Source organism: Mixophyes fleayi, chromosome 3, assembly GCF_038048845.1.
Source record: "Mixophyes fleayi isolate aMixFle1 chromosome 3, aMixFle1.hap1, whole genome shotgun sequence".
Taxonomy (NCBI): domain Eukaryota; kingdom Metazoa; phylum Chordata; class Amphibia; order Anura; family Limnodynastidae; genus Mixophyes; species Mixophyes fleayi.
Genome location: NC_134404.1, coordinates 179,711,883 through 179,738,990, shown reverse-complemented (window position 1 = coordinate 179,738,990; position 27,108 = coordinate 179,711,883). Strand labels below are relative to the sequence as shown.

The 27,108-nt window shown below is 34.4% G+C and overlaps 1 protein-coding gene across 1 annotated transcript in view; it reads left to right on the top strand.

Moving 5' to 3' along the window:
* The window catches only part of SIM1 (SIM bHLH transcription factor 1), a 63,742-nt gene extending 44,928 nt beyond the window's left edge, over positions 1–18,814 (top strand). Inside the window, exons 10-12 of the mRNA XM_075200634.1 lie at positions 2,338–2,500; positions 13,643–14,048; positions 16,055–18,814. Of these exons, the coding sequence (XP_075056735.1) occupies positions 2,338–2,500; positions 13,643–14,048; positions 16,055–16,779 (1,294 nt within the window). The 3' untranslated portion in view covers positions 16,780–18,814. The remainder of the gene's footprint in view (positions 1–2,337; positions 2,501–13,642; positions 14,049–16,054) is intronic.
* Positions 18,815–27,108: the final 8,294 nt, after the last annotated feature.

Sequence of the window (27,108 nt, the reverse complement as noted above, 5' to 3'; positions counted from 1 at the left end):
GGCATAGCAGAAAATTGTTTTAGGAGTTTAAATAAAAGAGCATAATGCATATTTAGTCAAGCATTACTGTACTAAGGCATTAAGTAGATTAGAAATAAATGAAAGTAATTAACGGAGCTGTCTAAGAAATGCATTATATCAGAGACATGAATCAACTGTTTGCACAAAACATTATGGCTGGCTCTAGATGAGATTTAATCAAGTATGTGAGTTGTACAACATTTGTGTTGTAAAAAAAATATTAATGAGAAAAGACGACAAGCATTCCCAGTTGTCATGAATCCATGCTTAAATCTCTTTTGTATGTAAAAAAGACTTGTCAGCGCCCCCTAGTCAAAGAGAGCAGAAAACACTTGAGTAAACAGTACACTGTTGTCATGTCAGGCACAGTTATATGGCATTCAGAGGAAATAATTTTGATGATTGCTAAATAGACTCCAATGATGGTTTAAAACAGATTGGAAGCAAGAACTTTGTTTTAAATAGAGGTCTGTTTGACACCACAATTATTCTGCATTTATTCTGCATCAATCTGACATTGCCAGTCTGTTTTTCTGAGGTTCCCTGTTCCTTCAACTATCTAATTCTCAATTCTGGAAACAGCAAGATGGGAGTGAAAAAAGTATGTGGTAATCTGTTAGCATTCTGGCAATAAATATGCAGAAACTAAAATAGTGGAAAACAAAAGAATATTTTTTTTTATAGTTGACAGAAACATCCCATTGGAACAAATGTACTCAGACTGAGTGAAGTCATACTATTTTGGATTCTTGCAATATATAAGGATTTTGTTATGTTAAATAGTTGAAGTCTATATTTGTAATAGATTTCAAAGTGAATATAGGATAAAATAGTTACATAATGATATGTTGTATTAATCATCCGTCATCCTGACAACTTTAATAAGCAGAAGATTGTGAAATATCTATTGCATGCCTTTCATTTGAAATTATATTGCACTTATCATGTAGGACTATTGATCTTCAGTCATGAGGCAGCTCTATTTAAGTGATGGTAAACACATGGTTTTATGATAATTTTCCTTTATATTTTGTATTGTGTTCTTGAATAGGATTTAACTGAATAGATCCCATGTATTGTTTGTGATTTCTCGTAGAATTAATGGTTGGACAATTGCTGAAGCTCAAAGCAATGGTAACCAATTATTTAGATCCACAATACCTAAAGATGTCTCTACATACTGCCACTTAGATGGCCAATTGTATCGTTCTAGACCTAACTGACCATAAATAGCTGTGTGAAAGCTGATCCAGATCTATAGCTGATGGAGAGCCATCAGATGTCGAACTGAAAGGTTGGTAGTTGTAGCTCTGTCAGATCTGGACATTTGTTATGTTTATGGCCAAATCTGTCTGAAATCCAGCTGTGTGATAATATTCGGGCTGAGTTGCCACATCAGCCAGTGTATAGCTTAAGGCAGACACAGTGACAATGAAATTTAATTGTTTTTAAATCATCATCATCATTTATTTATGGGAGGGAAATGTTCAAATGCGACTATTTCTCTCTGCCATCTCTAAACTGCAGTACAAGAATAACAAAATTGCGTTTAATTTTCTCCTCTGATTGTGGACCCTGATAAACTATTTTGTTCATCACTAGAATGAATGTAGTTATGCATCAATGCTAAAGTGGTAAATGGAGTTGGCTAAAGGAGGAGTTTAGTAAGACCTGCATCCATGTTATGTTTCCATTGCATTTTGATTGGCTCCTCCTGCCAAATATATGCCCTCATCTCTATTTTACTGCCATACTAAAGTAAGACATGGGTGCAGTCTGCAGGTGACGTTGAATGCTTTTGTGGTACTTTTAGGCTGCAGTCAAACATTTATATTGTCAAAAACAACATACAACACCACCCACAGGCTATGGGTAGGTATTGCATTTACTTGTTATACATTTGTAACATAAGGGATAATGATTAGGGTAATATGGTTTCTTGACACTCATCCAAATCTAATATGGTTTTGCAGCAGCTCTATTGATACTTTGATTGGGGGTTCATGTTTCCTGTCATGCTGACCTATCAATTGCACGTCACCTGTGTGTGCAGTAATGTGCTCAGATGATGTGCAGATCATATGACTGCCATACTAGGAGGCTGCCATTTCCAAAACGGGTGGCAATGGCTCACAGTTTCAACTTTCCTTATCAAGAGTATTAAGCTGAAGAGGAGTTAAGGTCTCCTGCACAAAAGTGCACTTAAAATTTCCCTATATAATCCATCTACTGCGAAGAGTTATGTAAATCATAAAGCAAATCTGTTTTCTATATGACAAATATATAACTAACTGCACATATGTTAATATCTTACAGGGATACAGAATATAAAGGACTGCAGCTATCATTGGATCAAGTAACAACAAAACCGACATTCTCTTATGCAAATTCAAATCCAGCCATAAATGACAGCAGGAAGAGCAGTAAGACACGTCTTTCTACTACAAAGTCGAAATCTAGGACATCACCATACCCGCAGGTAAGTGGCATTTGCATATAATTAAAATGTTCCTTTTCACGTGTATAAAATAACAATCTTTTACAATTTTCAGCTTCAAATTAGTACAATTAAAGACAAAGCACACAGCCCAGACACTAACATGTGTAACATTCAAAAAAGCATATGACATCCAATTAATTTTAGTCTAGACAAACATGGGGCTCATTCTAATTTGGACGAAACAGGCTTCCAAATATAAACTCTAAAAAGCTGGTATGAACAAGTAGCGTACTTATGCCCACATCCTGAGTCAGATGCATCTTAATATGCATCCGCACTGCACCAGTAGCATATGTGCCAGGTTTACATCAGGTGTACGTACACCCAAATAAACTTACACCCAACTAGGTCAAAAGCATGAGAAAAGTTTGTTTACATTTGTTTTAATACTGAAAAAAATAATTTACTATTGGGTTTGATTTAAATAAAAAAATCCCTTTATGATGCATCAGGTTTAATCTTACTTCTCATGTACGAATGAAAGGACCGAAAAATTTATTCAACAATATGCCCACAAAAAACATAGTATAGGCACCAGCAATGAAGAAAGCTTCAGAGGAGAATTCGCAATCAGCCAGTCAAAGCACTATATTTGAGTAGCCTAATACACATCTCCTGTTAAGTTCATTTCAGCACATTGTCAGACATTCTTTCAAAAATAAAATTGGGAACATTAATACTCATTTTTATGTCCTCTCTTTATGCAACTCGCACTCTTCAAGAGTGTACTTTTTAGAAGCGGTTTAGGCTGCATATCCATAATTAAATGTAACACTTTGTTTTATTTCATTCCTCAAAGTGTCTATTATGTTTTAAGCATTTGTCAAGCAATTTAATGAAAACAAAAAACTTGGAAAATAGTACATGCAGCGTTGATATTAACACAGATTAATGGAAATATCGGAGGGATAACACGTGTATAGTAGAAATTTGGTTGAAAGTGAAAATCTAATTACTGTATGAAGTGGTTGAAAAGGAAAACAACTGAATGGTGCTGATAAATTATGAAAATAAAATTCATAGAAAAGACACATCAGACATTCGGTTCAAGTTACTGCAATTAGAAAATAAGTGGAATCACAAGTGCAGAACATTGTGTCCTCCATGAATGGGTCATGTTGTGGGGAAAGCTATCTATATTTGACACATGGATTTCCCTGCTAGCAGATACTAAATGTTATAAATAGGTTTGGTAGTGTGTATATTTCATTACAGGATGCAGTTCACACCTAAGTAGGGAACATGAAATTGCCTATAAATAACAAGATGATATGTTGTTAAAATAATTAATTTCAATGGATACACAAAACCTATTGAAAATATTTCATGCTGATTTGAACTGTGATAGCCGTCTTTGATGTCAGCTCATATATAATGGGTGGAATTTTGGGCACATCTACGTGGTAAACTTGTAAACAGTGCTATGTCTGTAATGAGACCAATGTCTCAGACAGCAAGTTATAGAGGACAACAAAAGAAAGCAAATCATTTTAAAATAGGCAGTTTCATAATTGTTTGTTAATTTATAGGGACACTGTTGTTGGTATTCTAGTACCAGGGAAGACTTCTAGGAGTTAGTATGTGTCAACGTGTCATTATAGTAGTTATTTAACATACAAATCCATTTCAAAGAATGTATACATTCACTACATGGCATTGTAAGTTAGTACTGTTAAGCATACTATGGCAAAACAACCAATACTTAGTGCAGGAAATAAAAAGCGGTTCCTTGTATTCAGTACATAACAGGAAGCACAGAACTGAGAGATTGGGAACGATACCTATCTCTACAAATACCGGGTTGGAAGATGTTTGGTATTGTTCTGGTCACTCACTGTAATAGGCAGACTTCAATTATTTAGTACATAAATGGCAGAAAAATCTCTCCACAGGTATTTCCAAACGTTCATAAATGTCCAACATAAAGTCCACCTTTTGTTCCAGGGTCAGTACTTTCCGTAAATCCTAAATATTCATCTGTAGGTGGGTCTTTATTTCAAATGATTCTCCAATTGATATGGTAATTCCATATAAAGAGAATAATAAATTCATATGGTGAAGTATGTCCTGTAAAAGTTGGTAAACCCAACACCACGTGTTCCAACCAGTATCCTATCTCCATAAACGTGCACACACCAAGGGCCCAATGGGTATAGACATAGACAGAGACTCCTCATTAATTAGATGTCAAGATGCGCCTTCTGTTGGACTGATGTCCTTAGCAGTTGTACTCCCTCCTTTCGGTCTCGTCAATTTAAATCCGCTTAGCTCCAAAGGAGAGAAAAAGGGAATAAAGCGCAGCCTTGGCATATTACCTTAATACTTCCAAACGTACAATTTATAAAAAATGTATCACACTTACATTATAAAAAAATGAAAAACATATATCAATCCCCTAAAGGACTTGCAAATTTTCCCGCCGGATTTGTTTAAGGTAAATGCATATAGATAAGTTATTCTAGAGTCCAGGGATTTCTATCTTCTACTTGTCCCAGGAACCATCATCAAAGTAGGTTCACATACAGAACCACATCCATTTTCCAATGCATTTCAATTATTAATAGGATCTTTTTAAAGGTAGGGGATAATATCCACTCCTGCATCTTTTTATAGTCACATGACCGTTCACAAACCGTATAACATGCCGCTTACAAAACATAAATTTTTTGATGGATGTGGAGAATAAGATGTGGTAAACATATCTCTATATTCTTTTAGCTATTATATGCATTAGCCAAAGCATTAGGCCTTGAACTATTACTGTTTTCATCTCCCCTTTCCTCCCATACCATGTAGCTTATAATGAGAATTGATAATTCTCCTTTAAGATAAAGTTTCAATAGCATTTTTCTTAAATGTTCACATTTACTACTTTTCAATCCTGCAGCAATTGGATCAAAATGTAGAACAAGAATAAATGCAGAGATTTTTCTTCTTCATTATAATCTAATTTTTCTCACTTAATTGTAATCTTTCCAACAACTTCTACACTGCAGGGAGCTGCAGGGCATGGCCTAGACTTAAGGTCTTTGGCTATGAAGATAACTACTATGATAGACTGACCTGTCATTTCTAATAAAGATAATGAGTGGTGCAAAATAAAGCCCTAATCATTCCCCTTCATTAAAAAGAAGGTGTCATACAAAATCTTCCATTTAGCGGTCAGTGAAAGCAGCACATTTAATCAAATGTTATGACATATTTTAAAATTAGCGTTTGACAAGTTCTGGAATCTCACCACAGTTACCTCTCATAGGCATAAATTAGTTATACAAACTTTCCTCTGCTTATAAAAAAAATACTGCATGAGGGCGCTACCAAGCGTGGGCACAGCCAGGTGCTAGGAGATAGTGGATAAAGTTTATGTGCTCACCTTAGTTACAGGTACCTTACACTACAATGTCAGATAATAAGCACTTAGCTAGCTTAGAAGTTTGCCCTCTAGGGGATTGGCTCTGTTTCTCCAAACTCAATAATTAGGCATCTCATTTAAGTGGTTGTAATAAAAAGATTAAAATCCCCCCAAAAGTGGGCTAATTGATGCGATAAAATCTGTGTTTTCTCCAATGTTTAGGCTACTTCTGCACTGGTATTTCATTAGTAATGTTTACTGCTTGGAAAAAGCAATCACAGTGAAATGCGTGTCAGCTTCTCGCTGTGTCTTCCCTCTCAATTTTATATACTCTATTATGTTCTTTTGGATGATTACTAAGACCTATATTTAGATCTCAACTCTTGTGCGAGGATTTAGTGTTGTGCCCATTCCCGAGAATTAGATGTATTGCAGGCAGCTAGCAAAGCACCCCCACATTTAGTTAATACAGGGAACCGTATATGGAGAAAGGGTTATAATCCCTGTCATGTCAGTGACTTAGGGAGAAGCTACCAGTTAACACCCACTAGAAGGAACTCCAACTGGGATAATCAGAATATTTTAGGAGATCAAGGGGTAAATGTATCAGGCTGAGAGATTTCCGGCGGGTTTGAAAAAACCAATCAGATTCTAGCTATCATTTATTTAGTACATTCTACAAAATGACAGCTAGAATCTAATTGGTTGCTATAGGCAACATCTCCACTTTTTCAAACCCGTCGGAAAACTCTCAGCTTGATACATTTACCCCCAGGTCTATTATTAGAGTAACACTATTATTTTGTAGCAACTATAAAGGACAATAGATAACGGACCAATATAGCAATTTTACACCTGTTATATCTGAATCCAAAGTGAAGAGGGATTTGTGTTTATATGAGATTAGGGAATAGACATGGCAATTTTAACTCCCAATTCACAGCAAATTCCGTAGCGCTTTACAATAGGGAACAACCAGTATCAAAACAATACTGTGTATTACCGACAGAGAGGTGAGAGGGCCCTGCTTGCAGGATTACAATCTATGGGATATCCCATATTAATATCACATATTTCACAGCTTTTATATAAAAACAGGTTATTTTACCAGGAGTATAAATAAAAGTTAAGTTTTATTTGGCTATTAGGGTTACATATGCAATATATAATTAATTATTTTGAAGAAAGACTGTTTCATGCCAGTTTCTTTATTTTTCTTTCTCTCTTCTACATGACATTAATGTTTACATATACGTTAAGTAATACATCTGTTTATCAGGGTTAGAAATCTGGGGACCTGACCAACCACCAAAGGAGCAAATGTATAGTAGCTTATATTGAGTTCCATTATCTTACAAGCCTGGTTTTAAGTCCACCTTCTATTATCTGTACAGATTATTGATCAACCCAGAACCTGTGATGTCTGGTCTGACTAGAGGGGATGGACCTTGTCTGCTTGGACACAGGTTTATTCTGTGGATACTCAAAGTTGATTAATTGCTGTTTTGTATTATTAAGATTAATTTTGTTCTGGTTTTAGTTGTATATAATGTTACCTTAACCATGTTAAGCCTCGTTCTTATGGTATACCTACTCTCCCTTGCTTAGTATATTGAAATTAGTAGGCTGGTGAACTTTTATTTATTTGGACTGTGAAATGCAATAAACATTTGGCCCTTTTTTCACTATCGGCTTCTTTAGACTATATCTGTGTCATACAGTGGTTAGCTATAAACATAAGGGTACGGTTCTTAAAAAAACCCTCTAGTTCCATGAGGAGATAACTAACCTGTCAAGCAATATACAGTGACCCAATAATAACTTGTTTTACAGTTCATGGTAAATGATTGAGATATGATGTCATGTTGACTTTCACATATTTATTTGGGTTTTATGAATTCTACAGGATTTTTGTTTCTGTACAACAAATGTGGCTGTAAATTGATTTTTTTGGAATATTATTTTCTTTTTACTAAGAACTGGTCTTGTGTTTTATTTTGTGACCAAAATGGGATTTGTATATAGCATCTCTTTAATGCAAACATCAAACATATCACTCATTTTAAACATTTCAAGCCTGATGCTGAATTAGGAGCAAAGCAAAAAAAGAGCAAATTTACCTCCTACGAACCATGTTTCATAGGAGGGGGGTAGGTAAATTTAAAATGTGGGGCAATATTATATTTGAGATATGGTGTGTCCTAGATCCTCTTTAAGTTTCACTGTAAACATAGACATATAAGGTATTTGTGTGCTACATTAAAAAGCAGCCAGTATTTTCCTTGCTGTAAAAAAAATAATAGTTTGCACCCCTTGTATTGTAACCTGGCTTGTCCTGGAGCAAAATTACTCCTTTTTTTTTTAATTTGCTTCTAATGCTGCATCAGTCCCTTAATCTTATTGCTAATCCATCAGCATCTGATTGCAAATATATTGTTGTTTTTTTCCATTTTTAAATATTCATTCTATTGTTCTTATAAAGTTGTAAAAATTGTATTAGCTTATTTCTTCACTTTTTTTTCAACCTTTGTTTAATTTGCTTTTAATTTGAGCCACAATTAGGCTGGGTACACACTACAGAAAATTTCTTCTGATGCAATATCGTTAACGATTTTGCCAATGACTGAAAGTCCCGATCAGCATGCCGATTCATGTGTACACACTATACACGTTTTACAAGATTTATCTTCAGATCTGTGCTCTTCATCTGTCATAATCATCAACTGAAAAGATTGTGACTCTGTAAACTCTGTAGAGATCTGCCTACACTGCTGGTCATGAGTGCTGAGTGCACACACACTGCAGAATTTGCACGACAATGTTTCAAGAGATTTGTTTTTTATTATTTATACTATTATTAAACCAGAATGTTTGTCTGTCTAACAGCCCCTTCTAGATATATCATATTTTTGGAAATACTGCACATGTTAAGTGCATTTCTCTAGTGTCAGTGCCTGGAGTAATAGTTTTGCTGTGTGACGATGTACAAGACAGGTTCACAATAGCTAAAATAATAGAAGCTGATCCATCCTTTCTATTGGCTGGTGCTCAACTTATGTGATCAGTCTCCTCCTTAATAGCAGCCTTGCTTCTAAATGATGTGCCCATGGTTCAATGACAGTTGTTATGACAAGTGCAATCCCAGCACTGTTACTAGAGAAGGATATACAGCGCTATGCACATATCGCCAGGTTTTTTACTAGGACCTGGTACCAGGTAACCAGCTCCTAAGTCTCAAACACAGGGTCCTGATCATTTTTACAATTGCTTTTTTAAAAATAGCTTTGAATAACATCTGTGATATGAAACACATGCAGCCTTGGATGAATTCCCAAAACTAGGCTACTTGAGCATTTCACCTTTAGCAGCCTCAGTTACTCTGAGGACCTCAGCAGTTGTAGCCAACATCTCTAATTTACTTACAAGTACGTTGTAGGAGAATAATAGAGAAGAGTTTTTAGAGAATATTTGGGAATACCAGTCTATAGTTTTAGTGAACACATCTTCAATAATTTCTACATATCTTTGATACCATTGGCATGCAATATTTTTTGTCAAGTAATTGTAATTTACTCCAGTGAATAGTTTTTTTTTAGAGATTATTAGATTCAATTTTTTCTCACGAACTTTATTTGTAAATACACATTATTATAGCAATAGTTGCAAACCTTTCACATGTAATCCCACCGGAATGGATTGGGAGTACCAAGGATGACATGACTAGGGTTATAAAGTATATTTAGCTTTGTCTTTCAATCTAGTCTAAACTATAAGTCTGGACCCATGGGACAAATAGTTTTATTTTAGTAGTATGATTATTGCAATGGTCACTTTTATGTAATAAAGTGTGGAAATGATGTAGAACACATGTAAAATATTGTACAGATAACTATAACCCATCACACCCAATCACATTCTGTCATTGTTATTGACCGTTTTAGATAACAAAAGGAAATATATGATTGATTGCAACATTTTACAGCATTTTTTTTTATTTGTTTTTTAACAGGAACCTTTTTTCACAAACCTAAATTGGTTTAGGCTAGGGGCGGATACAGGCGCGGGCTGGGAGAGGCGTGGCCGGGGGGCACACAGGCGGCCGCATCTCATGAAAAGGGATGCGGCCGCGTCATTGATGACGCGGCCGCATCCCCTGTCATGTGATGCGGCCGCCTGTGCGCTGACACGGCCGCATCTGATGTCATCAGATGCGGCCGCGGGGGAAAGCATAGTATTTTGCAGCCGGGGGGGCGGCCGGCCGGCCTACCCCCCGGCCCTAATAGCGGCCTGACCGAGCGGCCCGGTGGGCCGATGCCCTCCTGCCCCCCGGGCCAGCCCGCGCCTGGGCGGATGCCTCACAAAGAAAGACAAAATATTGCCTTTTCTAGCTTACATTGTACAAAAAGACATTTAGAGATGCTTGATATGTAATTTAATCCAAGATGGATTGTATTTTTTTTTATTTTTGTTTTTAGCTCAGGCATTATATTTGATTGCTTATTAAAAAGAGTGACGTTTTTGCAAAACATTTAAGTGTTTGTTTTCATTTTATTTTTGTATGAAAATTATGTTGACATTATTTTTAAAAGCTCATTAAAGCTAAACTATGTTTAGTTGCACTTTTATGTTAAATGCATGTTGCTAGTCTTCTAGAGACATACCTCAACAGGCTAATTCTAATGAGTACAGTTGAAGCGTTAGAGTAACGCAAATTTTAGGGCATATAAACCTGCAGATGAGTCTTTGAATGCTGTGAAATTAAATATAGGCAGCCAAGCCCCATATAGCCTAATATAAATATTATGCCAGGAATATTTCTGGAATTTCCTATTACTGAAACTTACAAAGAATATCTAGTAATATTTCCTGAGATCTTAGTGGTTGTCTCACTTCAACCAGTCACAATCCATATGATATGTCTCTTTCTGCTTTCGTTTTTGGAAGGCTTGATATGAATGAATGATTATGTAGCTTAGAATTTCTTTAGAAGTCTTTGATAAACTCTTTTCTGCATTAAGCATATGTTTTATGGGATGCACATTTTCAAAGGTTCTGACTTCATGTTTATATCTTTGATATGTCACAAATGCCTCTTTAAATCATTTGTCATAAGATAGTAAATTGTCTTCAGTAGCGGAATTGTTGGTAGTTTTTGCCTCTAATGGAAGTTTTGTTTAAATTCAAAGATCTAATAGTGACGTTTTATTGATTGCAGATTTCTGAGTCTCTAATATGTTTATTTTTGTTACTTTTGCTGGTGTTAATAATTACATCTCTGATTAGGTTATATTAGGTTTATTATTGAATTGTGTTTGTATATAGAAGAGCTGGTAAATTTTAAGCACACATTACTTTATATGATAAAAACTCCTATTACTATATGCAAATTTAGGCAAAACATATTTTGGATGTATTTATGAAAATGTAAAGATCTCTAAGATTAATGGACCTAAAGGCAGAATTATTAAAGGATATGTTGGTCAAATATTTTTTACAGATGGAACTGTGTTTAGAGAACAGTTTACAGAGTTATTCTATATTTACTTTTTATATGCCAGAAATGCCGAAATTTCTATGTAAAGAATTCCAGTGAAGTTGATTTTGAGCAATTCTAGTTCCTTATAAAGCTAAAATTGTCCACACATTTTAAGTATAAAGTAAGTTTGTTATAAGGGACTTAAAGCTTAATCCTAGAATTTAATTTGCCATTTAATAAGTGTAAAAAGTGGTGAGTATCATGTGCTTGGCTCATATCTAGCATGGGACAACCTCTAAGGCCAGCTATGCCTTGCTGCTTTACACCCTTTTAGACATTAATTGAGTGTCTCATGGAAAATGAAAGTTTACGCTTACTATCAATCTAATGATTACAATTTATTTTATATAACACACACTGTTTTTACTATAATTATTTGAAAGACACATTGATACTATAGACATGAGAAAAAATGTTGAAACCTATATTTAAAATTAGATACAATTAACACATTTGGTAGCACAATAATATGCATACATATATGCCTGCCCATATGTTTTCAGTTTAAAAACATTTTCAAATACAGAAAACATATTATAGACTATTACAAGTTGTCTTTTATTTTTATGGTTATATTATGTTACTTTAAAGAAGGCTTCTGCCATCTGTGTTGTGCTATAATGTTCAATGCAAAAAAACATATTTTAACTTTAAGGTTTACATTAGTAAAACATAAGATAAAAGTGATTTAATGGCTACCATCTGGCCGGCGTGTAAGACATCTGTGGCATTTTCCTTTGGTTCAGGTACAGATCAACATTTAGAATTTAAGAGCGTTTCATATAATCCCAGATAAAGGAATGATATTCTTTCTGTTAGAACTCATTTTTATATCCTCTACTTTTCATCTTCTAGAATTGTATAAAGATGAGCATCAGCCACCCCCAACCCCCCAAAAAATATATTTATGTTAAACAACCATGTATAAGACTATAGATAGCACATTTTAGAAAAAAAATACTAAACAGGATGGTATTTGTCATATCAAGTTAGTTTGTAGAAAATGTGTTACAATATAAATTATTTCTTACAATTATGTATTTTTTAAATTTTTTATCCAATTGGCCACAATTTTTTTTTTTATAATAGCTACAAATACTTTTATGTTGGGGCATGCTTGTATTTCTTATGTTTCAGATTTGGTTGTTGTGGTAATGATTGTTTTCTAAAGATAATAGTTTCTGCTGTGTGTTACCACTTGAAAATATTTCTTGTAATGCAAAGTTTTTTATTAAATAACAAAAACCAGAAATGACACAAAATGCAGTTTGCAGTTTCCTGCAACTTATTTTAATCACAGTGTTGCTACAGGCAAAATTTTCACACTAAAAATGAATGCTGCTGTCTTAAAACAGGGATTTAAGTATATGTTAAGGCTTAATGCAGTCATGAAGCTTAGTCCCTAAACCAATCGAAAAGTTGTTTAAAATACAATCAGTAAACAGATATGGCATGTATAATTTAGACAAATGGTGATATTAAGTCCCAGTCACATATTGTGCGCCTGTTGCATGATTTGCCCTGCTTGCTACCATTTCTACCAATGGAGAAGGTGATGTTATGGTAGCTATATGGTTCTATATATTTAAAAGAAATGTGATTTAATCTCTTACACTATATTTTTTTTTAATGGGTAGAATCTCACCTTAATACTATAAGGATAGGAGCACAGACATCTTCCACACACACAAATATTGTGATGTATTTATCATTTTCAGTGAGTTAGTTTCATACCTTTTGGTATTGGAATGTTTAACAGTGATTCCCTTTTGGTTGCACTAATGGTACACATGGTCTTTGGAGGACTGTGAGGTACAAATTAAAATAAACATAGCCTGATGTGTACAACTATTGACAAGATAAGGCACTAAAACTCAATGAAAATACAATCTGGATGCTATTATACTAAATTTTGAAGCTACTAGATGGACATCTTTGTGAACTAATGCAATATATATCATATCCAAAAGGGGAACCATTTGGAAGGAACGATGGGTAGTTGAAGGAGAGGTTGTTGACACTGTTTTAATGCTTTCTTTTAATTAATATAAGTGCACAATTACCATTGTGTAAATCTGTAATTTATTATTTATTGTGCTTTCATGCTTTATTATTGCTTTAGTTTTTTCAATGCTATGTATATTCAAATATGATTTTTTTTTATTGAATATAGTTGATTATTATTAGACAACAAAGTATTTATAGTTGTATTTATTTTATAATATTTTTGCAGTATTCTGGATTCCACACTGAAAGATCTGAATCAGACCATGACAGTCAGTGGGGTGGTAGCCCTCTAACTGATACAGCTTCACCACAACTTCTAGATCCAATAGAAAGACCAAACTCCCAGCAGCATGATGTCTCTTGTGCATATCGACAATATCCAGATCGAAGTGCCCTGTGTTTTGGATTTGCCCTTGACCATTCAAGATTAAGTGATGAGAGACACCATCATAGTCAGTCTTGTGAAAGTGGCAGATGCGAAGCTGGAAGATACTTTCTAGGAAGCCCACAAGCTGGGAGAGAGACATGGTGGGGTTCTCGTTCGACTCTGCCTGTGCCCAAGTCCTCCCCAGAAAGCAGAGATGGGTATGAGAGCTCCATGCCACATATAACTTCAGTTCAGAGAGTACATGGTAAGAAAAATAAATACAATTAGGGTAAATAATAGCATCATAATATTTGGGCAGATTGCCTTTATTATATGTTACATTATATTTTAAAATATATAGTAAATATTGATGAAATAGAATACTATATGCCATTTATAGTTGCCTAGAAACACTAATAATAAATGTAAACCAGTGACCCATATACTTGGAGATAATTTTTTGGAAAATTACTGGATATTTTTGGAAAATGTTTTGGATAATTACTCCTAAAATCAATAGTGAGTACAGCTGGTGGTTTTCCGAAATTCATTTCTGGTACCTGGTGTTAATTGAATGAAAGAATTATCAGTCATAAGGGTATTTATTATTATTATTATTATTATTATTAATAATAATAATAATAATAATAATAATTTAATATTATTATTACATATTTATGAAGTGCTTCACAGGATCACAGTGCTGCACAATGGGGGGGGGGGATAGCATGCGTAACAAAGATTGCATAAGAAGAAAAAGGACAAAAAATTGTGTCCTAGAAGTAAAACCGCATAAGGCAGCATAAAACGGAAGCATAAAAGCAGGGTACAGTGCACAAGATGCAATAGTAGGTGCTGAAGAAGCAGGAGGAAAGGCATGTTCAAGACACGAATGCACAGGTGGATGAAAAGGGAGCAGGTGAGATGTCAAGAGGATGGAGGGCTCTGCTTATGAGAGCAGACAATCTAAAAGGGAGGGGCTTACAATGTAAAGGGAAGGGGCTTACACGAGGTTGACAAAGTGAGGGTGTAGGGAGGGCGGGCCAGTGGTGGACTGGTAGGCTTTGGTGAACAAGTAAGTTATAAGGAGCATTAGAAATATTGACAGCTGGAGGATAGTCTGATTGGACATGGGAGAGAGTTTCATACTTGTGGAATGGTACAGAAGTAGTCTTGGAGGTGGGAATGTGACATGGTTATCAGATGGGAGGTTGGCAGAGTAGGGAGGCAGTATGAAGAGAGATGACATTGGAAATGTAGGGGAGAAAGACAGGCTGAGGGATTTGTAGGTGCGGTTCAACAGTTTGAATTTGGGGATTTGTTAGCCAGTGTAATGATTAGCAAAGAGTGTTACGGTTCAAAATCAATCTTTATTGAATTTTAGCCAGTTGTGCTATAGTAAATTATTCTGAAAATGGAAATAAATATTTTAAAAGTGACTATAGCAAGAATTCTCTGAGGACTTTTTGAAATGAAATACAGGCTGTTATTGCCATTGTCAACTGGCAGGAACCAAGCAAAAAACAGCATGAAATCAGCAACCAAACATAAATAAAAGCTTTTATTCAGCATAATAAACAGGGATGATTAACAGAAATCAGCAGACTATAACACAGGGATTGAATGCATTGTCAATCTTTCATATTACCATTACATCCTCTGTGGAGTAATGAAAATCTCGTACCTGTTCTTTTGCAGTCCCTTATAAAGGGACTCTTAATAACGAGTGGTCTCCCAGGGACTTAACCCAACTCACAAAGGCAGCTGAAAACCTGGGAGGAATTGATAAACATGCCTGCAACTGTTCAAATGACTGCTACTAAGTTCTGGAAGGGAGCAACATGCCAGTGGATTACCAGATCTCTGCTACACAGAACTGAAATAAGAACATAATAAAGTGCTGCAGAAAGTGTCCTGCTAAAGGGACCAAAATATATGACTGAAAAAATTGTTGCATAGCTTTGTTATATGAACATAATGCTGTTGTCCCAGTACTAAGAACTGTCATGTATTCATTCCAAAGATGTCTAGCAAGAATACCTTTAAATGTAATTATTAATATAGACCTATAATGTTACTTTAAGTACATTGGTGTGATGTTTATTTGTATGCAGAGAACAATGAGGGAGTCTAACTTCAAGGAGCAAAGATCTGTTTTAAGCATTATCATATATTACAGTTTGTATAAAAAACCACTTGTGACATCCATGTCCTCCTGTGCGGTTGTTATACTTTTGATATTTGACTATTGTTGTTTGTTGCTATCCTTAGGGAGAAATCATTGGGATGAAGACAGTGTTGTCAGTTCTCCTGACCCTGGTTCTGCAAGTGAATCAGGAGATCGTTATCGTACTGAGCAATATCAAAATAGCCATCATGAGCCAAGCAAAATTGAAACCCTTATACGTGCCACTCAACAAATGATTAAAGAGGAAGAAAACAGGTTACAGATACGTAAATCTAGTCCAGATCAATTAACTCCTATTAATGGAGCACCAAAAAGAAATTCAATTTGCTTTGCTAATTACCAACAACCCCAATTGACTGGAGTCGTGTGCCGTGGCCCTTCTGTTACCAGCACTTCTCCATGTGACCATCTACAGCAGAGAGATGGAAAAATCTTGAGCCCACATGACAATGAATATGAAAACAGCCCTACAACTCTGTCCAGGATGAACAGTCCAAATTCTGACAGAATTCCTAAAACGGGAGTAACCATAACAAAAGACTTTTTACATACAAATGTGTCCCCTCAACAAACTGTTGACCACTCTGCTTCGCCAAACTACTACAGTGCCCACCGTCCATATTTTGATAAGCATGCTTACACATTTACTGGATATGCTCTTGAACACCTATATGACACTGAGTCTATTAGAAACTACTCTTTGGGCTGCAGTGGATCACACTTTGATGTGACTTCTCACTTAAGAATGCAACAGGACTCTGCCCAAGTGCACAAGGGCACCTCAGTTATAATAACGAACGGAAGTTGATGAATTTCTTTGATATGTCATATGCACCATAATCTTTACAATGGAATTAAAATAAGTTTTTTTTCATGCTATTATTACCAGCATCTGATGAATAACAGTGCACTGGATTTGACAGAAGGAGATTGTAGGTTTGGATTTTGTATTTATAACACACTATTACGTTCTAACAGTAAAAATTAGTCTGAGAACGTTACATGTCAAATTCTAGCCAGTTGTGTGGGCTTTTAAAAATAGGAATTTCAGTGTTGTTCAAATGCTACAAGTTTTTGCTAATTACACTTGCATGTACATAAAGACCCTTTTCCCAAAAAACCCAACCATCCCTCCCAAAACAAAACAAGCAAAACAAAAAAAAAAACCAACAAAATCCCCTAAAACTATGCACATTGAACTTGAAGCAAAGTTGAATGTTCAACTTTATGTATACACATGCACAAATGCACATACTATTTATATGATTATGATATGCAGAAAAAAGAATTAAAACAATATACAAGTGTTACGTTTCAAAATCATCATGTTTGCTTAACCTACATTACATTTATTGTGTCCTATTACATTAAGGGTACATTAAGGGTAGATTTACTGAAGTAGGTTTGAAGATAAAATCAATAAACATAAATGAATGTTCTCATATTATATTATCACTATGGCTTTAACAATGAAGTCCTAAAAATGCTCTTAAATATTTAAAATATGTTGTGCCCTAAAATCTTATGAAACCACAGCAATTCTATCGTCCCATGCTTGTTTAAATGGACTAAGTTCGAGTTCACAAGTATTTTATGCTAAGGTGCAAATTATTGTATACATACATCCATACATAAGAACACATTATATTTGAAATTCAAACTTATTGAGAGAAAAACATTCCATATATCCTTGCAGAGCCTATTTTATTATTCCAGTCACTTAAAAATAATTGTATTTCTTGGTAAATAGTCTGTCTAGAAAGAATAAAATAGGATTTAGATTACCTCTCTATGCACTGGAGTGTTTTTCTTGTCTCTTGAAGATTTTAAGCCTATATGTTTTCTGGAATCTAACCACAGTTGTCCAATTTGTGGATTCCAATATTTATGTTTCAATTTGCAGTTTGTTTTGGCATGAAATGTCTTTAATGAGAAATTACCTTATAAGAATTTGTGACCCCTAAATATGAATTACTTGGACAGTTGTTGCAAGATGTTGAACAACAAAAAGCAAAACAGACTGGTTAACCTGGCAGTCAACTTTGCAATGTCAAAGTTTCCTTAAAAAGGGAATTGCCTTTTTTTAAGAACAACCCGTCTCACTATGTTGTTAATAGTTAGGGAAGTAATCCTGGACATGTGGTCCAATCCAGCCACTTGGCGCACATATGAGATGGCCTGCTCATTTTTGGCATCACTGTTAGCACAGTTGGAAGTCGACTGTTCAGACAGATAATCTTGCAATTGTACTTACCAACATGCCTTTAATTAATGACCCAAACTATTTTGGTAAGATTATTATTGGGCATCCCAGTTGTTTTTGATCACACAATTACCCAACATCGGCTGTGGAATTACAGCATGTGTGACTATCATAACTATTCAATACTATTACCAATAACTTATTAACTGATTATTAATTAGTAATATATTATTAGTTGATTGGTCTGTTATTTTAAACAGCTATCTAACTATCAGAACAGAAGGATTGCTCTATATAAATAAAAATTGCATGCAAATCCAGTGACACATGGAAGTTATTTAAAAAAGTAAGTATCAAGCACATATGATAATAGAAATTTCCAAGTAAACATAAATCTGATATAAGGTATATGCATTTCCTAATTTGCATTGTGGCACCTGAAAGGTACTTTATGTTGAAATGAGTTTGCATAGTATATGGAGGCACAGTCTTAAAGATTTTTTTTTAGAGCTGTATGAAAAATGTTTCATTGAACACGTGAGCACTAAAGCAATTCAATCCTCCTTGCTATTATAATGGGGTTAAAAAGCAAAATATTTTTGTCTTAACAATTATAGCTCAAATAATTGTTATATTTTATCATCCAATAAATATTTATTATTCAACTGTATGTATTTGTAGTTTCTTCAGTAATATACAAAGTCTAAAATAAAAATGTTTGCCCATTTAAAAAAGCCCTCATTAACTGATCGGACAATCTACATAACTCCTTGCACAAACCATCTTGTGAAATCTGACTGTAACTCCATTGCAGTGGAGCTGTTTTAACATTTTTAATATGTTGTGTCATTTTAAATATCATTAAACTTTGCAGGTTATTTAGTCAGAAAAAAATTTACATTTGACAATTAGCGCTCTGCACTTACATTTTGTTCTGCACACTTCATCTTTAGTTTGCTACTAGTGTTTGACTAATCCTCTTCTTTTATATCACCCATGACTATTGCAGGCTATAAAAAATACTACCTAAAATACTATAAAAGAAAAGTAGAGAGAAGCAGCATTCTAAAAACATAATACATATATACACGATTTGTTTCTATTAACTTACATTGCTATGTTTAATTTTATGAAGAACTGTAAATGATTGTTTACTTTGAAATATTTTTATGATGCACCTTCAAATTAAATGTGTTTTTTCTCCTGTTTTTTCATGGGCAGCAATACAATAATACAGCATATGGTTATAATGCATAAATTATTTTTTAAAATGTCTTTTTTTCGAGGCAAAATACATGTGAATTATAGAATACAAATATGTTAAAATAGGTCCGAAATTTTTCCTGGTACAATAAACGTTGGACACAATTAGCGGTGGACAGCACTTTAAAATCAAAGGTGTGTTTATATTGGGAAAAAAATTGTGTCTGACATTGGAAAATGAAAATAATTCAGTCTGTAATGTTTGCTTTTATGGCTGGTGCCCTTAAATCACATTGAAATATTTATGAGATGGAATACTCAGCCTCAGATGTCAGCACTGACATGCTTTGCAATGTATATTTCTAGTGACATTGTACAATATTATCTGTAACTTTGAAATGTAATGTAGGAAAACATGGCTAAAATATGATATCTTGCAAAGAATTTTCCATTTCTAATTATTTATATTGTAAATAGCTTTCTGAGGTCAATTTCAAGTTATTTGTGCATAAAATGTATTTATAATGTGAATTTTTTTCCTTTGGTTTAAAATATAGTTAACAAAATACTTATTTTTTTGTGTGGATTTCTGTCTCGGATTATGTCTTAATACCAATATCAACAACTGACAATTTTGCATTAGAATATGTTTTGTGTAAAGAACACCAAGGAGTCTATTTAACAAAGGCACAAAAGCCCTATATCCTACAGGAGCTTTCATATGATTTAGGACTTCTGCTTATTTATAAAAGCTCCCATGTTGGTGATAACATGATACCGTCTCTGTCCTCCAAGTGATAACGCTGTCTCAGGATAGAGTTAGTATGGGTGCAGCAATGGAGAAATACTTTATTAAAAATAACACTTTTTTTTTCTTTTTAGAAAATAAAGTTTTTCACCTCCCTATTTTAATTTTGTTTTATTTCATAAATATATTATTTTTTTTAATAATGGATTTTGGAACTGGAAGTCCGAGTCTGGACTTCCAGTTCCAGTGTGAGCCAGCATTCCTCTTAATAAATAGACCCCTAAACCTATCCTTCTGAAGTTATATATCTTTTCAGCATAAAATGTTATTGTTACATTATTTCAATCTAACTCAATTCAAATTAAACAGAGGAATTGAGATTAAAGTGTTGATTATACCCCTGATTGGCTCATGTATGATTTGATTATATTCAAATACATTTACATGATGCACACACATTTAATGGATTGGGAATTAAATCATAATGGTGTTTCTTTGAGTAAGTAAATGCATGTGAAGATGAATTCACATTATGAGCCTCAGTTTTCTATACTTTATTCAGGTTTTATATCATTACATTGAAAAATAAAGAAATCCAAACTTCAAATATAAGAAAATCTAAAAAAGAAAATAAAGAGAATATATTACTTTGCAAAAATGCTCCTAAGCCAGTTTCTCTTACATGGTACCTAGAACTGTGGCATAAGCATTCAATATCTGGGAATCCCAGGTGGTATTAGTGGTTTCTACACAGCATAGAGTGACACCAATGCCTCAATGGATGGATCAGACGTTTTTCTTTGTAATGAAAATTCAAATAAATTTAATAGAAATCTGTAGGACTACAAGGCTGTGATAAGAAGTCAATGTTCAATGCAACATTGGAAAAAATGTTTCCTGTTTTCTGTATTTAATATCTTGCATTTGTAGAGTGCGTTGCTTATATAGTTATAGGAAATGTGAATACAGCACTCTCAGATGCACAATGCATCACAGTGACTTCCCCATGTAGCAACAGTAATGAAAGGGCCATTTCTGAGATGTGTTTTACTTGTAGAGTATTATGCACAAGCATATTGTAACTCATCACGATATCCCAGGCTGAAGTGGCTTAAGGAGAAAGTTTCCGACTAACTGAATAATTTGAACCAGTAAAATAAAGCCTCTTGTGATGTCGACTAACCCTATGTGACACCAATAACCGTTTATCTCTAAATGTGTTTATTTTTTTATTTTTCTTTATTCTATATATATATATATATATATATATATATATATCTATAATGACTACCTTAGCATATCTATTAATCTCTGAAGGAGATCTTACTCTTTCTTTAAACAAAGGCTCTGACAGCTATCATTCTTGGGAGAAAAAAGGAGCAAGTTGCAGTGTCTTCTTCCCAAACATGACCACATAGTCATTTTTCCTATGCCAGTAACTAGTGGCTAGCTCTGTTGTTGAAGCCATAGTGAAATCCTCAACAATAAGCCCACCAGTTTGAATGTATATTTATTCTCCCTGTAGCATCATGCTGTCTTACCACATTGTCTGATTGACAGTAGCAGTTCAATTATTTTAAATAGTAATGGGACTGTCAATTGGTGCAGCACTATAAGGCTGTGAGAAATGGCAAAACTTTATTCAAACTGGCTGGCTCAGGTAACCAAGGGGGACAATATGTCTTTTACTAAGACCATACTTGTGTAAAGGTTGATTTCATCTTTATTTTTTCTTTTACTGCATATTTGACCTTTTGATATTTATTTGAAAATTATAGGATTGAACTGTTTAAAAGCAGCACAGAAATCATATCAGATAGTGTAGTAGCACAATACACTAAGGGTACAATAATATTACTTTATTGACCACTGTAAAAGATTAATGTAAAATATATTCATTTTATTTATCATTGTAAATGATAATTTAATTAAGACTATGGGCTAGATTTACTAAGCTGCGGGTTTGAAAAAGTGGGGATGTTGCCTATAGCAACCAATCAGATTCTAGCTTTTTTTATTGCAACATCCCCACTTTTTCAAACCCGCAGTTTAGTAAATCTAGCCTTATATGTTATATATTTTAAATTGTAATAAAGATATGTAATTCATGACTTTTCAATTAATCTGCTTAATCACTTTATTAGACCAATTCAAATTCCTCTTTAATCATGTTAATAAGTAGGCTATGGACATGTGAATGAAAAATATAAACATTTCCACTAATAAATAATAGTGAATCGGTCAACTCCCCACACTTTTAAAGCATAAAATTCCTTATTTTTAGTTCATATATAAGTTATAAAAACATATATACTTACTGTATATATGTATAATACAATATCACTAGAAAGTATTTCCTATATTGTGCATAAATAGGACTATTTATCAATATTGTTGCTCTGTTTTACTTTCTTTATAAAAGAACACCACATTTAGTTTTGACAAATTTATGACCGCAGCATTTAGTGCATAGATGAAATCTGTTCTTGTGGTGTCTCAATTTCTATAAAATACAATAAAAGGCTTTTAATGAAAGTAAGAGGAAGGGAAGATTAGAACTCTGATCAGCAATATGTGGCCAAACAGAGAAATAGCTATTTCATGCTGTATTGATTTTTGTCCTCTAGAGAAATAGGTAGGTAGGACCAATTTAGTGGAGGGGGAAATAATTCAAACAAAGAAAGTATTCTTTCAGTGTAAATACCAGTAAAAGAGTACTATGATAAACCAAAAAATAATTGTTCTTGTAAAATAAAAAATAATTTAAAGATAAGTTATTTTCAAGCTGATTTTATGAGGTCCATAATTGAGGAAAAATAGAATAACTTATTTCCCCTTTCTGTCCGTTAATGTAGTAATAATAAAATACTAAAAGAGAAAATTTAGAGAATGACTCAGACATAATTAATACTCTATCTATCTATCTATCTATCTATCTATCTATCTATCTATCTATCTATACTTAAAATGCCTTACATCTGAAAGAATAAAACATTAGAAATAAGTTCTGATGAATATATGAGATATTGGGCATGGAAGCATAAAAGTATAAAGTGTAAGTATATAGTGCTAATATGATAAATTCACCTAAAACTTAATAATATACAAATTACCTAAAATATCACGATTGAGAAAAAAGCTGCAAAAACATATTTAAGTCGATTGCATCATGAACGTAGATTTCAAATATAAATATCTTAACTTCAATCTAACAAAGTTAGTAATGTTCAAATTCGGAAATCTAAATCTAAAATAACCAATAATAAATAAAATATTAAACAGTATATTTATTGTAATACTATATACAGAATAGCATATATTGTCTTGAATGTGGATGGGGTCTACAAAATGTAAGTTGCACCACATGTTCTTTAAATATAAGATTTCTAGAGCACAGGGAAAATATTCTAAGTAATCTTCAAACCCATTACAGTCCTAGACATTTTTCTCACTAGTACATACGACACTCTAAGATTATTAGGTATAAATCATATAGGGCCTAATTCATTAAGGCACAAAAAAAGAGTAAATTTTCTCTTGGACAAACCATGTTACAATGCAAGAGGTGCAAATTAGTTTTTAAGGGGGCATATTTAATTAGCTTTTGGATTCGCGGTAACGCGAGTTACCGCGAAAAGTGTGCGTTCTTGCGGGTATTACGGTACTGCATTAACGCAGATTTTCGTACTCAACCCTATGGGCTGCGAACGAAAATCCACGTTATTGCGGTACCGTGTATTACGTTTCGCGGCCGTTACGGTGCGTTACCGCGAATCCAAAAGCTAATTGAATATGCCCCAAATAGTTAAGCTTTATTTTTACACTGAAATTTAAAGTTTATCTAGGACATACCCTACCCCAACTACAAATGTGCTGTCACTATTTGCAATTTACACCCTCCCCCAATACGACATGGTTTTGGCAAGGTGCAAAGTTACTCCTTTTTTTTGGTTTACTATCCTTAATGAACCAAGCCCATTAGTCTCACAACAAGAGGAGGTAACTGGGCACCCGGTAAATATATCTCTTTTTAAGAGCTAGGTTCAAGTTTATAATTTAAGATGTATATTTGTATATTCAATAAAAAGTCATAAGTTTGGAGGCATTAAGGGCCTGATGCTGAGTTGGAAGTATGCCCATTTGTGTTGCATAAATTATGAAAATTTGCACCAGTATATGCATGAATGCAGACTTGCGCACATTTGCTACTTATGACTAAAGAGGCGGTGTGGGGAAGGGAATTAATGGTCTAACATAGGCCACATAAAGTAAGGATGTGTTTGCGCAAATGCGGCTGAGGCAGGCCACCACAGAAACGCATTTAGGCATGTCAAGAGCTATATCTTTTGCACCTGCTAGAGGGCAGGGGCAAATACACGCTCATGATGATGATGGTCGCCAGTAATAGCTAGCTGCTGCTGATTGACTAATTGCGAATTCTCCTCTGAACCTGGTGCTTTCTGCATTGATTTTGCATGTATTACAGGATTTTGTGTGTGTGTATGTTTTGGAATATTTTGTTTTTGCTACATTTATTCATACGTGAGTAGGAGTATTATGGGCCTGAGTCATTAAGGATAGCAAAGCATACAAAAAAGAGTAACTTTGGGCAAAACCATGTTGCATTGGAGGGGGAGGTAAATTTAAAATGTGGGGACAGATTTATAGTTTGGGTAGGGCATGTCCTAGATCAATTTCAGTGTAAAAATAAAGCTATCAAGTATTTGTGTGCTAGATGAAAAAACAGCCAGTATTTATCTTATGTGCAAAATAATAAACTAATTTGCATCCCTTGCATTGTAATATGGTTTGTGCCGGAGAACATATATTTTTTTTTTTGCCTTACTCTCCTTAATGACTCAGGCCCTATATCTGCTGTATTACATGAAGGCTAATTTTGAATGTGTTTTGATTATCAAAACAAAGGTTAACAAAAATGTATTGCACTTATGATCTGGTTGTGCGTATGCGTGTATGTGGGTGTATGTAGGCCTGACATAAGTCTGACGTAAACCTGGTATATATGCTGCAGGTGCAGAGCTGGACGCATATCCAGATTACTACCACTCAGCATATGGGCGTAAATACGATATTTTTACGGGTGCTTGATATATTTATATATTACACTAACTCTATTTTTTTACAGATTTGGATTCGAAGAGTTAACTTTAAAAGAGACTTTAGTGTCATCGAAGGAGTAGCGGAATATTTATTGTTTCAAACTTATATGACGGCCTGTACTGCATATAAATTGAGAAAGGGGTTTAACTGTGAAAGGGACTTCTTGTTTCCTTTGTAGTAGCCATCAAATAGATTTCTCTGCAATGCAAGGGATTTTTTTTATCTAGTGGGTAGCGATCTATAGGGGGTTAATTCTGAATAGGGTTCTCAAGGCAACAAGAATATAAACATTGCTGCACTACCTAGTGATGACTTACTATTTGTGACACATTTAATTTAGAAATAGATATATAAATATAGAAAATGTATTTTTTTGCTATCTCAAAATCTCACTGAGCAGAGCAAGATTTACATTTATGGATGGAAAAAAAGCTCTATTTTTTAAATTGATTTATTATGCCTAATTCATATTTTAACTACATAAACATGTGAGATAAAGAAAATACATTGTGATAGATTTGCAATTGTGCTGTAAACATCATGATCATTTTGAAGCTAAAATGTACTTATGTAGTAACGTAAATTCTATGGGAACATGGATAGAAGACAGTAAATTAAAATAAAATGTATTGGAATATGGATTATACTTATCTTGTTATTTGTTGCAGACAATGTAAATTAATCCAAGACAATGCAGATCAATCTACTTCATGTTATTGCTATAAATTAGTCAATTCTGCCAAACCCAGAGACGGCTCTTTAAACTTTTAAGATGGTGGCAGATAAATGATCTCCTGCTGCCACAATTCATATATATGTTTTTAGAAGTTATAAAATAAAATAGCCAATATAGAATCTACTGTGAAAGGGCACTGCTAAAAGTCATGATGATGCTGGGCACTTCTCAGAGGGTCTAGTGGCTGCCAGAGGAAAGACCAGGAGAGTAGGGACTCGGAGAGCTCCTTCTGATATTTTGTGATAAGCTCCGGAGAGGTCTCAAGGCCTGTGGGCACGCCTGAGATGGGTACTTGGTGGGAGTGTACAGGTTAGTGGCTGAATCTCAATGGTAAGAATACTAAAGACTAATTAATTTCTTAGAGTCTGCACCACAATCCATGAGGTGCTTAGGGAGCCATAATGTTTGATTCACTGTGGAAGGCCCACATCATATTATGTCCCATGAGCAGCGGGCCATCCTTATAAGTGGTATTAGGTATAGACCAGACCAAGGCATTTGAAACTGAGGGGGAGCCCGGAAGCCCTGGGGAGCATGTGCCCATCCCATCTCTGCATCTATACAGTGTGTCCTGTTTCAGCTGTTGCATTTTCCCATCCCACACAAACTCCCCTACTATATAGTAACCAATTGGGAGGCATTGATAAAGTATGTAGTATGTACATAATTTTTAAAAAATATTCATTTTTATGATTCTATTCCTCCCTATCCAGGAAACGCCCTTGGACTGCCAGCCCTTAAGTTCCAAATAGAGTTTAGATATTAACAAAAGAAAATTAATACAATAGATCTGAGAAGGTCCCAGGTTGGAGACTAAACTTCCAGGATTTGTGATCATCACCTGCAGATCATCTGGTGCTTATTTATATCTGCTATCTCTCAAGAAGATCCCTGAGATAACTAGGATGATTCTATTTGACCTTTCCAAGTCTTCCATGCAGAGGACAAAGGACACAAGGGTACAGTCTTGACTAGTGCCATTTTTTATTTTAAATGGGTCAGACAGGGTACAATTGATTTTAATTCTGGCAGATTGGGAGTTAAAGAGAGCTAAAATCTTGTGGAGGTAGATAGGAAAGTAGATAGTAGGCCTGCATGAAATTGAATCCACCCTGCCCAAGTCCTT